A 25,088-nucleotide genomic window follows, 5' to 3' on the forward strand; every position below is an offset into this window, starting at 1 on the left:
TAATTCCTGCTCCAAAACACCTTTGGCCGTCTCCACTCCTGCTAACATCAAAACCAGCTCATTGCCTAAAATATGCTCAGTATATTCAAACGAGCTTGTGGTAAACTTCTTACCGAAAGTTCCATAAACTTCTTAAACTTAAAGGGTACAGCCAAAAAAAAGAAAGGCATGGAGGGTTCGGCGGAACGCTGTTCTTGTCAATTTTAGTCGACTGACGCACATTTGTGATGTCGTCCTCAGAGTTCTCCTTCGTCTTCATCCAAGGAGCTGCTGATCTCAGTCATCATCACTCATGTCTTTGCTTCCTGAAGTGTTGTACACCTTGGTGTCTGAACCATCGGCGTAGCGTAGTTACAGTGGAATCTCATTAATACGATCTTCACAGGAAGCGGTAAATAAAGCACATCATCCGACGTATTATTCAACCAAATCGTACTGGGGGGGAAAAAACGCATTATGCAGAATCATATCAACAAGATTCCACTGTATAATATTATGGCAGCCTCCAGGCAAAATTTTATGTTTGGAATACTAGGGCATGTGTCGTAAAAAATCTCTTAAAAAAACGGTCATTTTTGACACAAATACTTTAAAAATGCTGCCATTACCGCTTGCCAGAACTGACATAGGACCCAGAACATTGAGATGATATCAGCACTGTGCCAGGGCATGGGACTTCCGAGATTGGGTGGTGCCCGTGGTGCACTAAAGATCCCCGAGGCCTTGTTCTTCGATCTGCATTATGTCCGTTAACCGTAGTTGATAAAATGCTGTTTAAAGGCAGTCAGTGAAAAATTGGTTACCAACTCTGCAGCTTTGTTAACATTGCTTCGATAGTATATACAGGGTGTTTCAGCGAACACTTTCAAAATTTTTTAAAGGTTGCCAATTCTTGTTCATGAGCTGGTCTACACGAAGAGGCGGAAATTACTTGCACAAGAATTTGAAATGTGCAATTGACTGATTGACAAATTCACTAAGTAGGCTTTTAACGAATTACCTTAGTGCAATTGCGATATACAAATTTAGCCGTGGAGTAGTCCGCAAGGTGATCCAGATCCACTTTGAACGAATTCCCAAGATGACACCAGTTTTAAGATATTAATTCCCGAAGTTTTCAGAGAAGTTCATTGGCGTTCCAGTTGCTTTCTTTAAAAGGTATGTCACCACCTTTTTCAAAAAAAGTTTTAGTTTTGGCCATTAAATGTTTATTTCACATTGACCTTATAAAGCACCATTTTAAATGATATTCAAAAGCAAGAAAGAGTGAAAAAAATTATACTGGCATTTGTTATTGACAAAACATTGCCCAAACTTGGCTGTTGCGTGAACATTCATAACTAGCGAATGGAGTGCAGGAATCGTAAACTTTTTGGCACAGAGGTAGCCAACTAACCAGACTGTGCAACGAACTAGGATCTTAGCCATCCGATGATTGGGAATCAAGATACAGTAAATATACCAAAGAAAACAAAAAAATGTGTCATTTTTGTCTGCATTGCTTGGAATAAAACTTGAGAACATCAAAACTTATCATTCATTTTCATTAATCCTAGTTCGTTGCACAGTCTAGTAATAAAGGAACGAGCGTGCAAAGTTTCGTTGAAAACGATTCATTGATTTTGAAGTTACAACTGTTTGCGCAACAGGAAAGTGCAAGAAATCAAGTTTTGAGAAAAACAAGATTAAAGTTTTCCAATCCTTGCACAAAGAAGATCATCACGCCCTAATAAGTTAAAATCCACTAGGTGCATAGCTAGGGCCCTTATTAGCTGCCACGAGCTCTGTTTTGGCTTTTGTTGCAGCCCACATTTTCTTGCGGAGATATTTTGCCTCACCCGTTGATTGACGCTGGACCTTCTTTACACGGTACTGGTCACTGGTGCAACATGCTACGAGCGTGTGATGGCCAGGTTCAATGCCTGCTTGCCTCAAAATATCTGTTGTACTTCTGTTGCTATCTTTGAAGTGGCACACAGCATCATATAAACCAAAAAGGAAGATGGGCAGGCCACATAATAAAGGGCAGGCTCACGCGGACGTCTTTGGCACCCGTTGCCATATCATACCGTTGAAACTCTCGTTACATTTTGGGATTTTCCGTGCAGGCACTTCTTTAAATCCGTACAAAGGTTAGCATAAACCGGCTTCACTTTCATTTGAATCTTTGTTCGAATGTTTTCTATTTTTCGAAAGTTTTGATTGAAGCTTTTGTTTCAATCGCCTTTTTACCTTGAATTTGGCCATGCCCTCCTATAAAAACGTTCAGCCTATGTTATTACTGTTGCTACTAAAAATAATAGACAGTTTTAGCAGAGCGTTCACGGTCCGCTCCGCTCAGACCATCGTGTCCGAACGATTCGCGCAGAGCCGCTCAGCGGAACGCTAGCGGGAATGCTAATGCGCGTGCGCACAACGCTCATATCGGCAGCGGAACGAAGAACGCGGCCCACGGTCCGCTACGAAGCCATTTGAGCGGAGCGTTTGGGTGCGTCTACTGGTTGCTTTGCCGTTTTACAGTCGTGCTGAGCGCGCGTGGCCGGCGTCTCTGGCAGACGCGCTTGTCAAACAAGCCAAATCAACGCAGTTCACGCAGCCAGCGGTGTGCGTGAAACGTTAGCGGAGCGGAGCGTAAGCAACGCTCTGCTAAAACTGCCTAATAGCTATAAAAACGACGATCCCAGTAGCATTCACAGCGGCAGCATAAAGCGCGCGCAACGTGAACAACAGAGACGCACTTTTAACGCTTGTAGCGTCAGGCATCCCCCTTACGGAAATTTGGGCAATGTTTTAAAAAAAGGAAGCCTTACAAATTGTCTTTGAATAATATTTTACGTATCAATCTAAAACATAACAGAAAAATCTCAATTTACGCCGCTGATTTTCGCTGAGTTATCAGTTTCTGTTACCACACCACATTCGTTTCAGTTTCAGAACCGTTCGCCAGCTGTTAGTAAGTTGGCTATAACTTTTGAACTACATAAGATAAGAACATAATTCTTTCTGCAGTACATTTTTGAATGTTTGGGAATTCTCGAAATCTAATAAAGAGAAAATGTATATTTTTCTTAAAAAGTGCCTTTTCAAAGGTGGTGACATACCTTAAAAAACATTGTTTTATGCATTGAAGCGTGAAAATAACTAGAACACCAATGAATTTCTCCGCAAAGTTCGGGAATTAGTATCTCGAAACTGGTGCTATCCTGAGAATTCGTTCCAAGTGGGATCTGCCTTGAGAACTCCACAGCTGGTATTTGTAAATAGCAATATGGGCCTTCAGGTAATTAATTAAACAATTACAGTAATAGCTCGTTAATTCAAATTCAAACTAACAAAAGTCATTGAAAAACAGCCAGAATTGAGACATGGTTGCTAGAAAGCACTTGTAACTCACAATATTTATTGCCCAAAATAATCTGATCACTTTTTTCTTCTGTTCTTTCAAAGCGATGGCCATCAGTTTGTCTTCCAAAGCGCGAACGTGACGCATAGCTTCTTCACCCCTCCTTGAAGTTAAAAGAAATAGGCACCCAACACTGAGCGCCTCCATTATAGTCGCCGACAGATTTTTCGGACTTCACAAATGCACCGTCAAGGTTCCCATAGAGTTAATGCAATCTTGCGACCGATTTTTCGGACGAAAAGTTAGATTTTCTGGTCAAATTGAGCCCCGCCTGCCATGCTACCCGATTGTGAACGTCGCCATGTTGGATTTTCCGCTGGTTTGGCCAGGCTTAGCTTTCAGTGGCCCGCTCTATGGCCTCCAAAATCTGAAGTGAGCGTGCTATGTTCTGGTCTTGGAGGCCATGCCCGCTCTGCCTTGGCTGACAAAATGCTCCTATTTTCGGTCAACACTATCGTTATAACCACATATTGGGGGTTCCTTTTTTATCACCACGTGGCGGCGCTCTGTTCAGCGGTGCACAGTTCGAATTATTTATGGAGGAGGTGATGCGCGTGCGACATAACGAGTTGGTTTACCCATAAACGCCTGTGTTGCGTGGCTGGACCGTGACAGTCAGTTCGAATTAAGGAGCTTTTACTGTAGTGAATTTTTATTAATTAGTCAATTGTGCATTTCAAATTCTTGTGCAAGTAACGTCTGCCTCTTCCAGTAGGCCAGCTCATGAACTATAATTGTGCTATCTGCGACAGGCAACCTTTAACAATGTAAGTGTTTGCTGAAACACCCTGTATAGTATTGTAAATGTATTATTTAGCCAAAGTTAACTTTCATTGTAGTTGGCCTTAAATGTCCCGTGACTGTTTAATTCTCCTGCTGTCAATATGCTACTTTCTGATAGTGATTTAGGTATGCAACCTAGGCTCACTTTATGCACAGAAAGGTTTCATTTTCATGTTTGTGTAAACGAGTATGTCGGTCCTATATACTGCCACGGGACAATAGCAAATTTTACACAACGCCCATTTCACGCTCAGTATGACAATGCACATGCATGATTGAACAATCCTCCTTGGATAGAGTGAAAGCTCTTTGGGTAGATAAATGTAGGCCGCGGTTTTGGGTGACGACAGTGACAAAACGTAGTTAGTAGCTTTTAGGCCTTCAAGTGGCATCTTGCGTGCAATCTTTAAAAATAGTTTCTAAACTCTGTGATTTCAGCAAAACAACTTCTCTAATGTCATTGCACTGATAGGACTAAAAAAGTTGGCAACAGTGGGCCCCATGGCAGTTCTTTAGTATCGGCATGACACTTGTGTGAGCTGTATATTAAGCTAACTTGATGCATTTGGTTTCAGAGTTCAAGATGACTACCAGCTTGTCCGCAAGCTTGGTCGTGGGAAGTACAGCGAGGTGTTTGAGGCTATTAACATCACTAACAACGAGAAGTGTGTAGTTAAAATATTAAAGGTAAGTTATTTTCTTTGTGTTGCCTGGCTAATTACTGAGGCTGCAGATTCAATTTTTCTGTCACATGTAATTTAATTGCATGTTTTGCCAGTGGCAGGCAGTGCTTAAAGGAGGGTTAAGTGAAGATTTGGTGTAGTAAGTGCTGAATACAATAGCTAAGCAGGGTGCGTACAGGTCCTTGAAATCCTTGAAAACCCTTGAAATTGAAAAGTGCATTTTCAAGGCCCTTGAAAGTCCTGGAATTTTTTTCCTTCCTTGAAAATCCTGGAACTTAATGAGCAACGCACTCTGATATCGACATTGTGACCTTCTTTCTGTGGTAGATTGGCGTCGATCTGACAAACTCCCCATTTCAGAAACAATACGCCAGCGCGAGCACACATAATTCCGTTTTGCAGAACTGCACGGAAAAAAATAAAAGGCTTCACCGCGTCAAACTGCGAACGAAGCAAGAGGCCCATGCCGCACTTTGGTGCTGGCTCGGCTGGCAGTGTTTACGCTGCTTTCCTCACCCTATCGTACGTTTCACTCGTCGCCCATCGGTCTGCCTTGTCCCACTTTCACTCTTGCGTGCGAGGTGAAGCTAAAGAGAGCTCTAGTGGAGCAACTTTACCGCTGATGCTCAGTGCCTTTGGGTAGAAGTTAGTTATATTATTATTTCTGATAATATAAGTGCAATAACATTACCTATGCTGAATGTCTTAGAAATGTTTGAGCCAGCCCAGCTAATATTGTAGAAGCCTGAGCAGCTTGTTGTGAGTGTTCGTTGTGTTAACTTTTAATATTGTGGACTTAAAAAATGAAGCACATGTTTTACAAAATTGCAATGTACATTTATTTCTTATAATATAATGGATGTGTAGCAAGACTACACTGAATGTTTTGGAAATGTACGGTAAACTTGCCTAGTTAATACTGCATTGCAGTTGAGTAGCTGTTGGGAGCATTCATTGTGTTTCGTGAACTTTTTTTTTGGTATTGTTGTGAACTTGCAAAGGGATCAAGGCTAGACATTATTAACATCATTGGGATGTACATTTATTTCTTTTTTAGTTTAGTGTAATAACCCTATTCTGAATGTTTTGAATATTTTTGGTGAACTTTACCCAGCCTATACTGGAGAAATCTCAGCTGCTGTTGTAAGCATTCATTTTGTGTTGTGATCTTGAGAAGTTATCAAGGCTAGACATTTTTATTGTAATTGTGATGTACATTTATTTATTGTAAGTGCAATAAACCTAGTCATTTTTGGTAGTGTTAGAGTAAAGAAATCCTACTTTGGATAGCGCTTTTGAGTCCTTCAAAAACCTGTGACAGATCCTGGAAAGTCCTGGAATATCCTTGAATTTTTGCCTTGGAAACCTGTATGAACCCTGCTAAGGGATGTTACAGTTCTTAGTAGCAGTTACTTTTGTATTGCTGTGTAGGCCTCTAGATTCACAAATTTAAGCTAGATAGCATGGTTGACCTAATTCATTTTCCAAGCATTTATTAGTTAAAATACTGACTTGTGATTGCTATCTTTTACATCAGTTGTGTGCTTAGAAGATACTATTTCCCCATCTCGATCTGTTTGTCTATGTATATATTTTTTTTCACGTGCAGCCTGTAAAGAAGAAAAAGATAAAGCGAGAGATCAAGATTTTGGAAAACCTTCGTGGAGGGCCAAACATTGTCACATTGCAAGCAGTCGTCAAAGACCTTGTTGTGAGTTCACATGCAGCATTTATTTGTTCTGCTAAAATGTGCCAGTATGGGCTTCTCAGAAATGGGCCGTCGCACAGTTATATTGGGGGCACGTGAGAGGCATTTCGGAAAATGGGGGCCTGCTTGTACATAGATAATTCAAAAATATATTTTCTTACATTTTTATCACAAACGTTCCATGCAAGATTATAAAGGCCTGACTCAGTTGTCATGTTGTCAGGCCCTGTTCATGACACCTCTCACTTTCACCCTCACCATATAAAGTAAAAGGTTGCTCACTGCCTCCGCTGGGGTTGGATCTATTGCATTGCTGCAGTGTGCACAGAACCAGAAGAGCTAGCCACTGAGCTGTCGCACAATATCTGAACTCAGCAGGTCCTTCAGGGTTTGTAACGTGCACAATGCACATTCAAAGAAGCATCTGCGTATTTGTTTCGAAGGCAGTAGCAGGCAGTATGTGCGATGCAGTAGTTTGCAGTGTGGCTTTCAGCGCCACAGTCATCCTGTGTGTTCCTCTTGCCAGGGCGGCTAATTGCTGCCCTAGATGGCAGTCAATGAAGTGTCATTGTTTTGCTACCATAGTTGTAATATCTGTCAGGCCATTGTTGTCATTGGGTTGCTGTTGTATGGAGTTGGGAGCGATAGCACAGGATGGCTGGAGTTCTGCACAAAGCTGAGGGAGTCAAGGGGATAATTTGCATTGCAGTTAATGGTTCTGAGCTGGAGGAATTCGCCTTTTGCATGATCGGAGTGTGGATGTGTCATACCCTAGCGGCGAACACTGAAACTCTGTATGGCATCAGCGGTTCATGGAGCAGATGATGCACAACGAACAGCTGTAGTGTAGTTAGTTGGCAGCATAGTGTTGGTGCATAGGTGTGAGTGGACTCATAGGAAGGCAAAGGCCGCCTCAAAAAAATGTCACTAGTACTCAACCACTCCGATTAAAAAGATAATTTCGTTGGATTATAAGACGGAAGAAAATGCTACTTGTCTGCTTCTATTAGATTCTTAGAAAAAATAAGTTTTTGGCATTACCCTTGATAACGACATGGTTGGTGTAAAGGTTTCGTTTTCGCTCGACTCTGCGCCACGTGTAGAATTCCATTATCACGTAGTGCTGCGCAGGTGTTAATGGCTCGCTAAACTCGTACTTGAAATTGCGAGCAGCAGAGAATGGCCACATCCATGTGATGTCGCGGGATGTCCAAACGGTCGCGTGACGGCATGTCCAGACGGTGACCAGCATCGTCGCCCGACGTCGCATTATGGTGCATCCAGACGAAGGACCGAATCCGGATTTTTACCGGACGCGGACGACTATGCCACGGACCGTCCGGCTGCAAGCGCATCCACACGGCGGACGAGGCCCTAGCAGATGACAGCGCCACCGAGCCGGATTGCTCTCGACCGCAGCTTCTGCGCTGGCTAGCAGCAGACTGGTTTGAGAGTTTCTTCCTAGAAAATGGAGGCCAGCAAAAAGCGACGTTTTGCCGCGATGGCTGTTGTTCTGTCAGAGATTGACGAGGACTTCGATTTGTTTCCACGAAAATGGCATCGTTAGCGGAAAGACTGGATGGGAAGGAAAGAATTGGGGGTCCAAAACGTGCTCTACAAAGAGCTCCTGAAGAATGACCTCGACGAATACTGGAGGCTGCTTCGTGTAGGCAGAGAACAGTTTCTGCAACTGCTGTCGCGCGTGGGGCCCCGCATACGAAGGCAGGATACCGTTCTGCACCGTTCCATATCGGCGGAAACCACGGTGTAAGAAATTTACTCTTACACCGTGCTGCTGGTCACACTGCGGTACTTTGCTTCAGGTAAGTGTCCCACGTTTCCAAGTTAATACGGAGAGCGCCGTGGTAAATGTATATCAGTTGAAAACTGAGCTTGGTGCTGATCGAAGGCCTCTAAACAAGTGTCTTCAAGCGCGCTCGTGTGGTAGCGTACAAGCTCAATCGCGCCCGAAATATCCAATGCAGAACCAGAGGGTTCACGTGGAAGGTCTATCACGAGTGTACACAAGTTTTGTATGACCGTGCTGTCGCCACCGACTTTCTGCATTACCATGGATGAGATAATATTGATCTGTTTACACTTAACGGCACCACTGAGTGTGATTGGTTTTCGCTGATACTGTATTCATTTACTGCTCTGAAACAACCAGATATCAGATGTATTTGTACACGTCCTACATTTTTGTCGTATGCTATCGAGCAGTTGACTGAGATTTCTTTTTTTTTTTTGCATTGCAGGAGAGAATCATTATTCCCTGATTGTGACGGTGTCCGCATAACCTGCACGGCTGAGGTCCCACAAAGTGGGAAACTCTTCCACGATGTGGATGAAATAAAAGGCGGCGTCATCGCACAAATTCATTGTTCATAGAAGTAAACGAAACCAGGAGCTATGAAGCACTGAAACCAGGCGCCAGCAAACAAAGTACTGATGTTGACTGCAATGCGGCTGTCCTCGAGCAGGAGAGAAGTGTAGTTTGCCAGACACTGCGTTTTTATAAGTTCAAGCTCCGGCTTTCCCCCGCCAGAATCCGGATGTGAAAAACGGCTTGGCATTATCCGTCCGCGCGGCTCACGGAAGAGGCGCGGACGAGGCAAATCACTGATGTGAGGTCACGTGACGCGCCGTCCGGCCCTGCAAATCCGGATTCGATCCTTCGTCTGGATGCACCATTACTGGAGTCCGCGCTGCTTTCCTGCTCGGAAAAGCCGGTGTCGAGGCCACCGTCGTAGTACACGACGACGCCAGCAGCGCGAGCCCTCAGCAGCATGTCACGCTCATTGGAGCTTAAGTCGCTGAAATCAAGCCCAGCATCGCGAGCCAATGTGTCAAGTGTCGTCAACAAGGTCCGTTGCGACGAGCATCGACGATCATCGTGTTAATTCAGCGCACGCTTTTCCTTCCGCTTTCGCACTGCCATCGGCTCTGTCTTGGCTTTTTCTGGCCACGCGTCTCCATTTCCCACAAAAAATTCGTTGCGCCGTCTGCGGGCGGCGTTTTACTCGCCTGCCATGGAGTATGACCTACTCTACAGGAAAAGCTGCCCATAGCGCCCATGTATTGAAATCAGGAACCGCAAGGGTGCCGCAATGTTGCTACTCTGTGCAGGCGCACAGGCGCAGACTACGAGAAGCGATTCAAACAAGGCGCACAATTAACGCGATCCCGAGCCTCCATCGGTATGGTAGCGCCATCTAGTTAAGGCACCTGCAAACGCAGCCTTTCAGAAACCGTGCATTTTACATCAAGATTTTCTAAATAGCCATCCAATCTTTCTGAAAAATATACGGAATTAACTTCAAACGTTGTCCGTGCCTACGTGATACGTGTAAGTGTTTGCTTTTGCATAATAGTATTTTGAATATTCTTAGCGTTACAAAAATGGGTCGTAGCAACATGGCGGTGCCCATGGTGTTCCCACTTTTTTCGCCCAGCTTTTCCTCTAGAGTCTGTATACTAACTTAGTCACTGGCAGCACAACGTCACTATGAGACCGTGACGTCACCACTCCTCGCTCGGGAGGGTGGAGTGGTGGCGCTAGAGGTACGCGGACGCTTCAGACACAATTTTTTCATAAAATAAGTCTTGGCACGAAACAACCGTTTCGAGGTTTCTATGATCATATTTTAACATTTAATGTTGGCTTAATATTTGCCTTTAGTTTCCCTTTAAAGTAGAGCTCGACCGAAGTGATGCTCAGAAAATTTCTCACAAATTTTGGCAAGAAAATACGATGCTGCATATGCTTGGGAGTCTCGTAACATTGCATAACAAGAATGTTGCAAGTTATTGGTAACATCGGCACTTAAACATCAAAATATACAGCATGGTGTGCCCTTATTAAAGGAAATACTAAATTAGTATGTGAGTACTGGTTACAGTTAAGTTCTAGTATATGGAGGTCTGGAAATTATATTAAGAGAATTTTAGTTGAATAGAATGAAATGCTTTTTTATTTCCTCTGAAACTGATCAATTAGTGACGTTCTGTTATACTGAATACCAACGAGGTTCTCAGTATAACAGTGGACAGGTGCTTGCAATCTTTTATTTATTGCATAGAAAGGTTGCTTTCCAGTTTTTTTTTCTATTTTCGAAAGACTGAAGGGCTATCCTAAATTCACGGCAGCTGGTTTATCGTAAGGCTAATATGTGCGACAGACGAAAGGACCGCGCTTCACGGGACTCTATCACTGCTTGCGCGTAGGCAGCGACGGTAAAGAGCAGGCAGCGTTTCATTAGGTTCGGCGTAATTTGCTACCTCAAAGATTCTGAAATCTGGAGGGCCACGGCAAGTTTGAGCAACGGCGCTACCCCCCCCTCCCTCCTTGTTTATCCGCCGTCTCGATTTGGTTTGCGTGGTTGTTAGTCCGCTTTTCGAGTGTCGCGCGACTGCTACGCATATATCTGCGTCAATTAGGCACCAAACCGTAGCTTTATCGCCAACGCCCAATAAAGCAGCGCCGATTAGGCAGTGTGGCCAATGTTTTAACGGGTCACAAGCCGTCGCAGAATGCGTGTCACTGATCGTTCCCGAGATAACGCGTGAGGGTTCGATCGACGGCTGTTGAAAAAATCGAGCAGTTTCGCCTAAAAGGAGGAGCATCGATTGCAATAGCACATTAATAGAGAGCGATACAAAGTAAGGATGTTGGTTTTATTGGCCGTATAAAGTTGTAAAAATGCGCTAACTAAATAAGCACAGTGTCACGCGGGCACAGGTTACATGAACACATCTCGCTCGATGACCGTCGGCAAATTGACCTTCGCGTTGTCTATTCTCTTGCTTTAACGCGAACGTCGAAAAAAAAAAAAGAAGAAAAAAACCGCATTCCTGCCTACTGGCACTCGACGTACGCCCTTTGTACCCGTCGCAGATCGCGGGTGCACATTTCGGCCACATAGCAGATCGCTTTCAAGATACGGTGCCTGCGCGGCAGCTCCGTCAGCAGCAGCAGCAGCTCCGTCGGCAGCAGCAGCAAGAGCTGAACGCAACTCCCCACCGTTTCCGCCGCCTTCTCCCTGTGCCCCGCGAGCAAACGAAGTTCGCGCGAGCCTCCGGCCGCCTTCTTCTCACGTGTGTGAGATTAAATTGTGGTTGCCGGCTGACCCTCGCAAGCTTTCACCCGCACACAGCGTACGGCACAACCGAAACTTACAAAAAAAAAAACGGTGTCCGCTTAAGTGATATGACGATAGTGCCGAGCTGACTGAAAACCAAAAAAAGCAAGTGCTGCTTTTTGGAACGTTTTGTCGGCCAAGGAAGAGCGGGCATGGCCTTGGAGACGAGAGGTTAGCGTGCGTCTACTAATCTTGAAGGCTATACAGGGGGGCACTGGAAGCCAAGCCAGTGGAAAATCCAAAACACTGCAGCTTCCAAGATTGGGTAGCATGGCTCGGAGCGAGCGATTTAGTCCGGAAAATCGAACATTGGCACCTAGATTCTTGCGAAAAATCGGTCGCGAAAATGCATTAGCTCTATGGGAATCCTGCCGGTACATCTGTGAAGTCCAGAATATCCAACAAGTTCGAATTTTTGGAGTCCGAAAAATCCGTCGGCTACTGTAGTTATGTTAGTTCTGCCAAAAGGCCGTCTGTGAGTATGACTGGCAGCCTTCTGTGACGTACAGTTGTCGGCACTGCACCATTTTAGCACTTCCCCATTTTTATGTTTGTACTGTGTGAACAGTGGTTTTACTTCAGGTAATCATTTTCAAAGCTGGATTGCAGTTTTCTCCACTTTAATTGCTTAACAACTTTGAGCTCGAGTAAGTTAGCACATGACAAGCTCAGCGGCTGGCGAGGGCTGAAGTTCATGCATTTCAACATTGAAAGCATGTTTCAGTTAATATTAAACATGACTAAATATAAATACTTACAAGTGCAGGCATTGCAGCAAGCTCGTTTCTGTGCACTGTTTTGGCTTATTGGGGGATTGGCACAAAGCCCCTGTATGACACTGCAGTGGCGTTGACATTGGTGTCCTGCCTAGAAAGCATTCCTTTGTTTGAAACGAAAATTAAGAAAACTGTTGACAACCACATGACAGCTCAATCAGCCATTTTGTTTCTTGCGACACCTGCTAGGTGGTGCAACAGTGCAATGTAAAGGGCGGATTGATCTGCTGGCTTTTAAAGCAAATAGCTTTAGCTGGCTCATTCGCCTGTTTTCATTTTCGCAGCCAGACTTTCTGTGCTGAGCACATGTGCTTTCGTTCAACTGAGTTACGGCGTGCGTTCGTCACTGAACGCCAACTAGGTCTTCGAGACTTGCACAATGTCGTGCAAGGCCTTTGTGGTGTCTGTAGATTTGATTTGATGGTCAGTGGTGGCGATGTATTTCGCCGCTGCCTGGGCTGACAGTTGCTGGGCACATTCGCTGTTTTTACCGAGGTGCACCATTTTGTTTCGCTGGATCAGCACAGCTTTGCTTACTGATTCCCACAGTGCATGGGATCTGCATGATATTAAAGCTAATTATCGGAGGAGTATCTGGCCTCCGTGGACTAAACGAGTGGAGGACGTGCAGGTGCGTTTTTTTACATATAAAGGCACAGTGCCCTAAGAGCAGTGCCCCCACCAAAAGCAAGGACTGCAGGTGGAAGCACTGAAGGCAGCTTGTATTGCTAGCAAGATTTGGATACGGGAAGAGCACATGAACACTCGGACACGGATAGTAGCACAATGTCTCTGTGTTCGTGTGTTCTTGTCGTGTCCTTGTCTCGTTTCGCTACACTAGTATTTAAAAATGCCTTACCAACAAGTCCGCACGCAACCGTAGAAGCAAGCTTTCACCTATTGCACTCAATACAGTCCAACTGACTGCTCCAAAGAGAAGTGAGATTTAGCAGATGTAGCCTAAAGATCTGAGTGAAAATTTGCAAGTGAGCAACCTGAGTCAACATTTTGCAGGAGCTTGTATGTAAAGCAGATTTTTTCTCTTTTTCAGTCAAGGACACCTGCCCTGATATTTGAACATGTCAACAACACTGACTTCAAGGTAAGTTCATTTCAGGTCGAGTCTCGTACAGCTTAGACTTACACTTATAACGTAAAGGTTTATAGTGCAGAACTGGCTACAATGCGGCCTTTTCTGACTCCCGTTTGCCCTCCCATAGAACTCCCATGTACAGTAAAACGTCGATAATTCAAACTCGGTTAATTCAAAGAATTTGAGCGGCCCCGTAATTTTCGTTGCAAATTCTACCGGATAATTTGAATAGGCCGCGCGGCTCTATTCGAATAATTCGAAGTTTCCGGCTGGCAGCAACGTGCGGCTGTTAGATTAGAGTGCTCTGTACAGTCGTCATCTGATTTTCCGAGCTCGTGGGGACTGAAAAATAGTCCGAAAAACTCGTTTGGCCGGAAAAAAAAAAAGTATTAGGCCCTTTAGTGCGGCTTAAAAACATCTCTAATAATGATCTGCCTCGTACTATGCTTGGAGGGGGTAGACTAGCTTGGATTTGCGTAGCAGTGACGTCTCTGTGTAGTCGACACGGAACGTCACCGCGTTGGCGACCTGTGCCAACGGAGTTCGCCATGCAGATCGAAGAAACAAGCTTCGCACCGCTTTTTAGCTCTCGCAAAGACACAGGAGGTAGCGCCGATGACAGAGACATGGGTCTCTGAGACACCTGCTCAGTGTGCACGCCACGTTCAAAATAGCACCCGAAACTTTAGAGAGAGAAAAAAAAAACTTGCTAACTGAATTAACAAGCGTGGCATCAGCGCGCACAAGCAAACATGAATAGATCACACTCGATGACTGCATACAACCACTGTCAAAATGCTGACGCGAATGAGCGCAGGTTCGTGCAGTCTATTGCTTCAACGGAAACTGAGCGGCAAAAGCACAGCGCATACAAAGGTCAGAGCCGTCTGGAGATCGCTTTCAAGATACGGTGTGCGCAACAACCCGCACTAGCACTAAGTACGCAGTTGTTCGAGTTTAAGTCCCCCCCCTTCTCTCTCTCCCATACCCCCACGGCCTTTGGCGCGACGAAGGAAGTCGCGTTTGCTCTCTACCGTGCGTTCGCCCTCCATGAAAGCGCGCACCTGTGCGCTTTTCACTCGCACATACGGTGTGCAGTGACGATTTTATCGCCCTTGGACTTTACATGGAACCTCGCGACGCCGACGGCAGAATTCAGCTTGAAGTGTCCGCATAATTGCTATTGCAATAAAAAAAACATCCCACAATAAATGGTTATGACGATAGAGCTGACTGCATGTACTAGAAAGAATAAAAAGTGCAGTACTCTGGAGCGCTTTGTCAACCAAGGAAAAGCGGGCATGGCCTCCTAGACTGGACGATGGCGCAAGCTCTTCATTGATAGCACGCGCCTCCCAATTTTGGAGGCTATAGAGCGAGCCACTGGAATCCAAGCCAGTGCAAAATCCAACATGGCGTCCTCCAAAATTTGGTAGCATGGCTCGGAACGAGCGATTTAGTCCGGAAAATCGAACTTTAGGATCTCAATTCGTCCGAAAAATTGAGTGCGAAAATGCATGGAACTCAATGGGAACCCTGACGGTGCATTTTTGAAGTCCGGAATATCCAGCAAGTCCAAATTTTTGGAGTCAAGCACCCGCACGCCCGCTTTAGTGGCAGTTATCGATTCCATGAACATCGTCTGCAACTTTGTTGAGTGCAGTGCGGGTGATATTTATATGCTACGTGTTGTGAGGCGGCTGGAGAGCATGGCACTTGGGGCGGCGAACTACCGCGCCAAGTAATCTTGCATCAGTGATTACTTTGAGTAATCTTTCTCGGACATGGAGAATAAAGGTGATTTCTTTTTGCGGCAAGTTCTTGCTTTCTTTTTTTTTTCATTTCGGTTAATTCGAAGGATTTTCATTGTTTGGCGACCTTCGAATTATCGAGGTTTTACTGTTTATGCATACCGCTTAAAATGCAGCCGCGCAAGATGAAATACTGGTTATGATGTGGCTTCTGCGGTAAAATCCCGCTGACAAGCGTGGTAGTGAGCACGCCTCTCAACGAGGTGCGCTTGCTGATGAAAGAGGAGAGCAACAAGGGTGCTGCGGAGGAGCATGAGACGCGGAGCGAACGACCGAGAAAAAAAAAAGAAAAGCTGTGGCAGCACGATGCAGGCACGCGGTGGTTGCCTAGGTGACGGAGAAGCCTTTTGCTCGGCTGCTTATGAGCAGTGTGCCTTGTTGCCATGCCCGTCATGAAGTGCAGATATTGCGCGTGCAACGCCGTCAGTTTAAGCAGTGTTGTGCAAATTTAGTTTGGAGCTATTAGGCTTTATGTGCACATGTGAGCTTCTGCCGTTAGTACCAGTGTCCGCAAATACAAACTTGATACGCATTCGTAGTAGTTGCAACGGCTGATTGCCCAAGGAACCGAACTCCACTTCGTATGCGTTGCTGTCAGTTCGGCCCGTGCGAGTGATCGCATGTGCAGTCTCTATGTAATCGTTTATGGGTACGAACATGTGAAGGACAAGCTTCCTGCAACTGCATGTTGCCCTACAACCCGCCGGCTAGGCCTACCTAGTGTGCCTCGTCGGCGACCAAATTTGTGGTTTGTTGCCGAGTCAATGAAATGCATTGCAATGGCTGTATGGCACCTGGAAAGCGGAGAAGCACCTTGGGGGTAACGAAAGCACAGGCAACACTCGAATGGCGGCAACGCGGTTCGCGGTCACCATGTTTTCCACACCATGCATGCGCTGATCAGTCTCAGAAATCCGATGAAACTGTACTGCGCCTAAAATTTTGGTCGCCGTTTTTTTTTTTTTTTTTAAATTGTTTCTTTGTCTGCTCATGAAAAGACCGTGGGTACTTGGACATTAACCTTTCACCGTGCATAAATTTAAATGAATGCAAAACTCCCGCTCATATGCTTTGGTTCTTGGATACGCACGGCTGCTTGGTCTACATTTTTTGCATATTAGCAGGCCTTTGTTGTTCATATTGTTGCATATATGCAGGCCAAATCATTGTTTTGGTTATAGTGCAGTACTGCTTATAGTGCGGATATTCACGACTCCGGAGATTTAAGTTATAGCAGTCTACACTGTACATGTTAATCTTTACCTTCCCATATTACTTTTCTATCCTCACAAGATCTTGTTAAGTGTGTGATAAATTGTCCCGCCTTCATGTTTTGTAACTTCTACTTTGCATTGTTAAGTAGAAGTGTCATAGCCCAATACTTTAGATGTTTACCTATTTCAGTTTGGTGGCTACACTTCCCCAAAGAGAAATGCAGTGCTGGTTGTATTTGCTTTTGCATCACCAACAGGGGTTGTATTAGTTCGCATTAGTACAGTCGCCGACCGATTTTTCGGACTCCGAAAATTCGGACTTGTCGGATATTGCGGACTTCATAAATGCACCGTCAGGGTTCCCATAGAGCTAATGCATTCTCGCGACCGATTTTTTGGACGAATTTAGTCTCCTAAGTTCGATTTTCCGGACTAAATCACTCGTTCCGAGCCACGCTACCCGTTGTTGGAGGCCGCCACGTTAGATTTTCCGCTGGCTTGGCTTCCAGCTGGCCTCTGGAAAGATTGGGAAACGCACGAGAGCGTGCCCCATTTTCCAGTCTCGGAGGCCATACCCGCTCTTCCTTAGCTGACAAAACACTCTAGGCAACGGCAATTTTTTCTTCTATTTGGTCAGCACTATCATCATGATCACTTTTTGCAAAATCTGTTTTTTTTTTTTTTTAATGTTCGGTTGCTATTTTGCTTGTGGCAAAATAGCACCTCCTGTGCGTTCGCTCGAGTTAAGTGATGCGAAGCGTAGCTTCCGCGATCAGCTCCAGCAGCACGCCGTTACTGAGCCGTTACGGAGTTAGCAAGATTACACTTCTACGCGCAGAATTGGAATGAATGAAATCAACTTTATTCAAGGTCCTGCCGAATTGGAAGGCTGGAGCGAATGACGCGCTGCCGGAGCTGATCGCGGAGGCGTGCGCAGTAACAGGGCTCGTTTCTTTGATCTCAGTGGCGATCTCCGTTAGCGGAGATTGCCAACGCGGTGATGCTCTTGTCGACTGTATGCGGAGATGTCAGTCTTACGCAAATCCGAGCAAATTTGATCACCTCCAAGCGTAGTACGAGGCAGGGCATTTTTTTTATGCCACTCGAAGCCTAATAAGTTTTCTTTTTTTAGGGTGAACGAGTTTTTCGGACTATTTTTCGGTCCCCGCGAAGTCTGAAAAATCGGTCGGCGACTGTAATGCCTTTTTTTACTCTACTGAAAAAAAAAATGTTCCACATAAATAGCTTTTCAAAGGTTAACTGAATGATTTACAATTATTGTATTCTGCCATCATCCCGTACCTGATAGTGATCGAATTTATGTGCATTCTTTTGGCCCTGCAGCAGCTGTACCAGACGCTGACAGACTACGACATTCGCTACTACTTGTATGAGCTGCTCAAGGCACTGGACTACTCCCATTCAATGGGCATCATGCATCGTGACGTCAAGCCTCATAATGTGATGATTGACCATGAATGCCGACGTCTACGCCTGATAGACTGGGGTCTCGCTGAATTCTACCACCCTGGCCAAGAGTACAATGTTCGAGTTGCATCCCGGTACTTCAAGGTAAATCGTAAATTTATACCACAAATTTTTTTTTCCCCACCTTTTTTTTTTTTTCTGATAACCATTGACATGGTATGAAGCCTCAATTTCTAGAATGTGCGAGAAATAATGTTATTTTTTAGCAACATGTTCAGAGTGTATGGTAAATGTAGTGGGGGTTTTTAGGGTAAACCAACATTTCGGTAGGGGGTAGTGATGGCGTATCACAACCAAGTAGCGCATGTGCCAATCAGCCCAGTGGGTGGAATCGAGCTGTACTATACTGCGGAAAGGTGTCAGGTGCTTGAATTGTTACTGCATCGCAAAATTTGTCCCTATCGAAGAAAATGCAAACAAGAAAAGAAAACATACTAACTGGGAAAGTGAAGTCACCAAAAATTTGGCAGGCTCCGCTGTAGCTGATGTACATGTTAAGTGAAGCATTGTGCAAATTCTTACAGCACACAACATGCTGACGTGTGCCGAGCTCGTAGGGCCTGAACAGCCCGAGACGCAGGTTGTTCTTGCGGTTTCCTGAGGCTTATGTTTCTACTCCTCGAATTTGGCCTGGGTCAGCAGCTTCTTCGGTCGGGGCATTTTCGTAGTAGTTTTGATGTGCCCACTTGGCAAGAATCATTGTTGTACGAGGCACTGACGATCTGACACGATATGTTGTTTTCGTATTGTTTAGTCCTTTGAGACTGCAACAGGAAACTAAAATGAAATAGAGCTGGTGGGACCCGGGAGAATACGATGCCTCCAGAAAACTTGACACTCACTTTGAGCCGCCTGTAGCAGGAAGTGGCTGCTCGTTCGAGTTATCGCCTATGAGGGGGTTCATTACGCTTCCAACGGGAATATGAAACAGAAAGGTGAAGATGCTTATCGAAAGAGAAACTGAATGCATGCCGGGTATTGGGCCAAAAAAAAATTATGGGGTTTTACGTGCCAAAACCAGTTCTGATTATGAGGCACGCCGTAGTGGGGGACTCCGGAAATTTGGACCACCAGGGGTTCTTTAACGTGCACCTAAATCTAAGTACACGGGTGTTTTCGCATTTCGCCCCCATCGAAATGCGGCCGCCGTGGCCGGGATTCGATCCCGCGACCTCGTGCTCAGCAGCCCAACACCAGTACTCTGGAGAAGCTTCTGTGGCATGCGCCTACTGCTTTCAGTTGCGCGTGCCTCGTTTCTTTTCTTGTTCACGTGGGATCCTAGTGGTGAAAACACCGTGTAATACGATTGCACTTTAGTGATGTTCTTAATGTTGGTGTGAGAAGATTGCATTTTCTGGGAACAAATAACTGAAAAAAAGGAAGTGTAACTTTATTATCGTGAACGTTGGGGCCGGGAAATAAAGATAAAAGGAATTACGAGGACGAAAGACAATGTGACAGCAATGCTTTACATATTTAGAGAAGTGACAGTAGAGAGCCCTCCAATTCGCATACCGATTGGTACGACACTGGCCGCGTTGCGTGAAGCCCAAACCGTATTCACGCGATTTTGTGCGCGACGGTGACGAGCGACGGCTTCGAGCGACAAATCGCTCGGTCTTTTCGCCCAATCGCTCGGTTCTAGAAATCTAGAATTTGTCGCTCGTCGCCCAGAAGTGCTATGAGCGACTAGCCAATAGCGCGAAGCCGGAACTGGATATACATCAGTCACGTATTACGGTTTGTCGCACGGAACGAGCAAACGACTAGATTTTGATACGTGCAAGGATAATAACGTAGTGCAAGACCTTTAGAAATATTTATGCTGCTCTTACACTAAAACACATCAACTTAAATTAATAAAGCAAGCGTCACGCCAGTTTCGGCGAGTATTTGCTGCCCTCATACCGGCAACACCGGGGAGACGTCGCTCGCATGCGGTGCGACTTGTAGGCGACGAGCGACCGCGACAGCCGTCTCCATCGCGTTGCTTGTCGCTGTCGCGCGCAAGATTGCGTGAATGCGGTTTATACTTGAGCGTGTCTGGGTTGTCTCTTCTAAATAGTGAAGAATGTACTCTAGGGACCTAATAAAGCTGTCCTTAATAACTGAGCGTCTCTTGTAACCATGTCTCTTGTAGTATGTGAACATGGCAAACATGGGAAAACTGACCAAACCACTTTCAAATGTCTCTTATAACCAGTGTCTCTTGTAACAGTGTCTGTTGTAACGAGATCGTAGTGTAGTTTTTTAGAAAATGTTTTTTTTTCCCCTGGAGATAAATTTGTATATAACTACCATAGCACAAAAGTTCACTTACGTTCATTATAGCCAAGTTTGGCATAATTGTGTGATATATTGGAACTATTTTTCATGCGTAAGCCTGTTATACTGGTTTCCACTGTAAAGTCAATCGGGTAGAATGTGTTAGTCAACTGGCAGAGGCTTGTGTTCTGCTAGATTTCTGCTCGCATAGCCCTAAAATGCCACTCATGGATCGCTGTTTGAGGATCCCTGGTCTAAAGGATGCATGTGTGCTATTACCTTGCAGGGTCCGGAGCTGTTGGTGGACTACCAGATGTACGACTACTCCCTGGACATGTGGAGTCTGGGCTGTATGTTAGCCTCGATGATCTTCCGCAGAGAACCTTTCTTTCATGGCCATGACAACTACGACCAGTTGGTGCGCATTGCTAAGGTGCTAGGCACTGAGGAACTTTTTGAATACCTTGAAAAGTATCAGGCTGAGTTGGATCCTCGTTTCAATGATATCCTTGGAAGGTTGGTCTCTTGCTATCCATTATTGCATGCTCATGGAGCGCAAGTACTTGGTATCTTATCTGGTGTCTTTTTTTGACTACAGGCATTCACGTAAACGGTGGGAGCGCTTTGTGCATAGTGAAAACCAGCATTTGGTAACCCCAGAGGCCCTGGACTTCCTAGACAAACTTCTTCGCTATGACCATCAAGAGCGCCTAACTGCCAGAGAAGCCATGGAGCATCCTTATTTCTGTGAGGCTCATTACTTTTTCCCTTGCAGTGGCAATTTTTCAGGTGTGTTGCTACAGAGAAGGACCCAGTGTCTTTCCATTGCAAATTCTGATTTACTAATTTTGGTAAGAGGGCGGTTCAGTTGGGGAGTCGTAAACAATAGGTCTTAGTTCTGTCTTTTTGAGGTTAATAATTAAGTTTGTAATCATAGGTTATTACATTAGCTCTTTCCCTACCGTGAGGAAAATGGCTGTTTTTTGTTGGTTACACTAGATTTTTTTTTCCAAGGAAACTATTGCACTCAGTTTTATGTATTACATGAAAGGAAAGCAGATCAGAACTGGTTTTGGTACGTAAAACCCCACAAAGAACAAATCCACCTTTCAGGCATTCAACTTTTATTAAGATTTATCTAATAAAAAATATAAATTTCCAAAAACAAGGTTGTAGAATTATGAGTAAAGATAAAAATGCTACAAAAGTACTGAAATATACAAAATGTTTATCTGATAGCCACTATCTGCAAAGAAATAAAATTTTTCTTTGAAAACTACTTGCACTACAAATATTTCACTGGAAGCCTTATACAGTGCAGACCGCTTATAACGTAAGTTGCCGGAGTCTTCAATATCTGCACTATAAGCGGTACCGCACTATAGCCAAAACAACGATTTCCAAGCCCTGCACGTATGCAAAACATGTAGACCAAGCAGCCGCGCGTATCCGAGAATCGGAAGCGTGCGACTGGGAGTTTTGCATCCGTTTAAATTTACGAACGTTTAAAGGTTAATGTCCAAGTACCCACGATCTTCGCATGAAGCAGACAAAGTAATAATTTAAAAAAAAGTCTCCGTTTAGCTCAAAAGGTGAAGCATCAATTGCGCAAATTAGTAGAGAGCTATAAGGAGTAGGGATAGTACGTTTTATCGGCTGCATAAACTTGACACATTTGCTTACTAACTGAATTTACAAGCGTGGTGTCAACGCGCACAAGCAAACATGAATAGACTCAATGACCGCAGGCAACCACTGTCAAAACGCGGGCGTGGGGAAACGCGGCCGTCTATCGCTTCAACGGGAACTGAGTGCAGGGTGCGTACAGGTCCTTGAAATCCTTGAAAACCCTTGAAATTGAAAAGTGCGTTTTCAAGGCCCTTGAAAGTCCTGGAATTTTTTTTCTTCCTTGAAAATCCTTGAATTTCGTGAGCAATGCACTGATATCGACATTGCGACCTCCTTTCTGTGGTAGATCGGCGTCGATCTGACAAACTCCCCATTTCAGAAAAAATACGCCGTCGCGAGCACACATATGGTTCGGTAACCGCACGGAAAAAATAAAAGGCTTCACCGCGTCAAACTCCAAACGGAGCGAAAGACCCCGTGCCGCGCTTCGCGGTGCTGGCTCGGCTGGCTGTGTTTACGCTGCATTCCTCACCCTATCGTTCGTTTCACTCCTTGCCCGCCGGTCTGCCTTGTCCCGCTTTCACTCTTGCGCGAAGTGAAGTTAGTGAAGCTAAAGAGAGCTACAGTCGAGCAACTTTACCACTGATGCTCAGTGCCTTTGGGTGGAGGTTTGTTGTAATATTATTTATGATAATATAAGTGCAATAACATTACCGTATTTTCCAGTCTATAAATCGCACCGGTATATAAGACGCACCTGTTCTTTCGGTAAGCGATTTAAAAAAGTTACAGTGACGTTTCGCTGCGTGAACGCGGGTCACGCGCAAGCGTATGGGTGCCATATATTTCCACTCCAGGGCACGGTGTAAGATATATACTCTTTAGGTGGGGACACTTCTCGGCTTGCTTGCTAGACGCGATCGACCAGATAAAGTAGCAAGGGCGCGCGCGGCGCGTCTATCGGGGCGGTGACGGCAGGGGATTCCTATCAGCGGAACGACGCAACTTCAGTTGAACCCAGACAAGAGCGTGCGCCGACAAGGAACGCGCGCATGCCCTCTCCCCGGTGACCTACTTTCGTGTGTCACTCAATCATTTCGAATTTCCCGCAAACCGTCGGTTGCTATACCAACAGGAGATTAAACCAATAAAAAGCTTTCTGTGTTGAAGTTGCGTCGTACTGCCGATAGGTATCCACTGCCGATAGGTATCCGCTGCCGTCACCGGGCCGATCGGCGCGCGCCTTTGCTACTTTATCTGGTCGATCGAGTCTGGCGAGTGTCCTCACCTAAAGAGTATATATCTTACACCGTGCTCCAGGGGCATCTCTGCCGTTGTGGTTGCCGCGATGTTCCGTATAATGTCTAATGGCGATAACATTGTCCCCGCGCGCCGTGTGCTGTATGTGCGAGTGAAAGCGTGCGACGGTGAGCCGAATTGCGCACAAGGGAGGAGAGCTGGAAGGCTGCCCGGGAAGGAGGAGGGGCTGCCTGTACTCTTGTAGCAACTGCGTCGCTGCGCACGGGTCGATCGACTCGCGGTCGGCCTACCGCCGCTTGCGTTGCTGCTCCATCCTTCTCGCACGGCGCTCGGGAACTCGATCACAAGAAGAACCCGGCACCTCGACAGCGTGCACAGACCCCGTAGCAATTAATTCAACCAGCGCGCTTGGCGTGGCCGTAACATCGGATCCGATTTGGACGACAGTTTTTCCGGAAAAAAAAAATACATACATAGGTCGCGCCGTTCTATAAGACGCACCGACGAAAAAAAAAATGCGTCTTATGCACCGGAAAATACGGTATGTTAGATGAACCAACCCAGCTAATACTGCAGAAGCCTGAGCAGCTGTTGTGAGTGTTCGACATGTGTTAACTTTTAATATTGCGGACTTGAGAAATAATCAAGACAAAGGATGTTTTGCAAAATTGCAATATACATTCATTTGTTATAATTTAATGGATGTGTAGCAAAACTACACCGAATGGTTTGGAAATGTTCGGTAAGCTCGCCCAGATAATACTGGAGAAGTCAGAGTAGCTGTTGAGGGGATTCATTGGGTTTTGTGAACTTTTTTTTTTGGTATTGTGAACTTGCAAAGTGATCAAGGCTAGACATTATTAACATCATTGGGATATACATTTATTTCTTTTTATTTTAGTGCAATAACCCTATGCTGAATGTTTTGAATATTTTTGGCGCACTTTACCCAGCCTATACTAGAGAAATCTCAGCTGCTGTTGTAAATGTTCATTTTGTGTTGTGATCTTATCAAGGCTAGACATTTTTATTTTAATTGTGATATACATTTATTTATTGTAAGAGTAATAAAACTAGTCATTTTTGGGAATGTTCGAGTAAAGAAATCCTACTTTGGATGCCGCTTTGAGTGCTTGAAAAACCTGTGACAGGTCCTGGAAAGTCCTTGAATATCCTTGAATTTTTGCCTTGGAAACATGTACGAACCCTGTGAGTGGCGTAAGCGCATACAAAGGTCAGAGCCGTGTGGAGATGGCTTTCAAGATATGGTGCTGGCGACAACACCGACAGCCAGCACAGGCGCGAACACATTTGTGGGCAAAGTAGAAGCCCCCCTCCTTCCCTCCCACGCTGTCTTCTCGCTTTGCTCCTTTCGCGTGGGAGATTGCGTCGCCTGTTCCCCTTGCACCCGGTTGCAAGATACGCATTTGGTACCGCAGCACAGCGTCCCTCCCCCTCCCTCCCTCCCTCCCTCCCGTACCACCGCGGCCTTTCGCGCGATAGAAGTTGCATTTGCTCTCCGCTGTGCGTTCGCTCTTCGTGAAGGCGCACTTTCACTCGCACATACAGCGCGCGGCAACGATTTTATCGCCCTTGGACTCATGCTTCAGGTCTCATGCTCCTCCTCTGCATTGCCCTCGTTGATCTCCTCTCTCATCCGTGGGCGCATCTCGTTGGGAAGCGTGATCGCTACCGCCCTTGTCGGCGAGATTTTCCCGCGGAAGCCGCATTATAACCGGTATTTCGTCTCACGCGGCTGCACTGTAAGCGGTATGCGTATACGTGGAGTGCTATGGGAAAATTAACGGGAGTCTGAAAAGACCGTACTATATCC

General features: G+C 45.4%; 1 protein-coding gene across 2 annotated transcripts in view; it reads left to right on the top strand.

The window, feature by feature from the left end:
• Positions 1-25,088, top strand: part of LOC119436214 (casein kinase II subunit alpha) — a 66,652-nt gene that overhangs the window by 24,437 nt on the left and 17,127 nt on the right. For both annotated transcript variants that reach the window (XM_037702998.2, XM_037702997.2), the window contains exons 4-9: positions 4,762-4,873; positions 6,479-6,580; positions 13,546-13,596; positions 17,957-18,184; positions 20,652-20,881; positions 20,964-21,112. In XM_037702998.2, the coding sequence (XP_037558926.1) occupies positions 4,762-4,873; positions 6,479-6,580; positions 13,546-13,596; positions 17,957-18,184; positions 20,652-20,881; positions 20,964-21,112 (872 nt within the window). The remainder of the gene's footprint in view (positions 1-4,761; positions 4,874-6,478; positions 6,581-13,545; positions 13,597-17,956; positions 18,185-20,651; positions 20,882-20,963; positions 21,113-25,088) is intronic.

Source organism: Dermacentor silvarum, chromosome 1 (assembly GCF_013339745.2).
Source record: "Dermacentor silvarum isolate Dsil-2018 chromosome 1, BIME_Dsil_1.4, whole genome shotgun sequence".
Classification (NCBI taxonomy): domain Eukaryota; kingdom Metazoa; phylum Arthropoda; class Arachnida; order Ixodida; family Ixodidae; genus Dermacentor; species Dermacentor silvarum.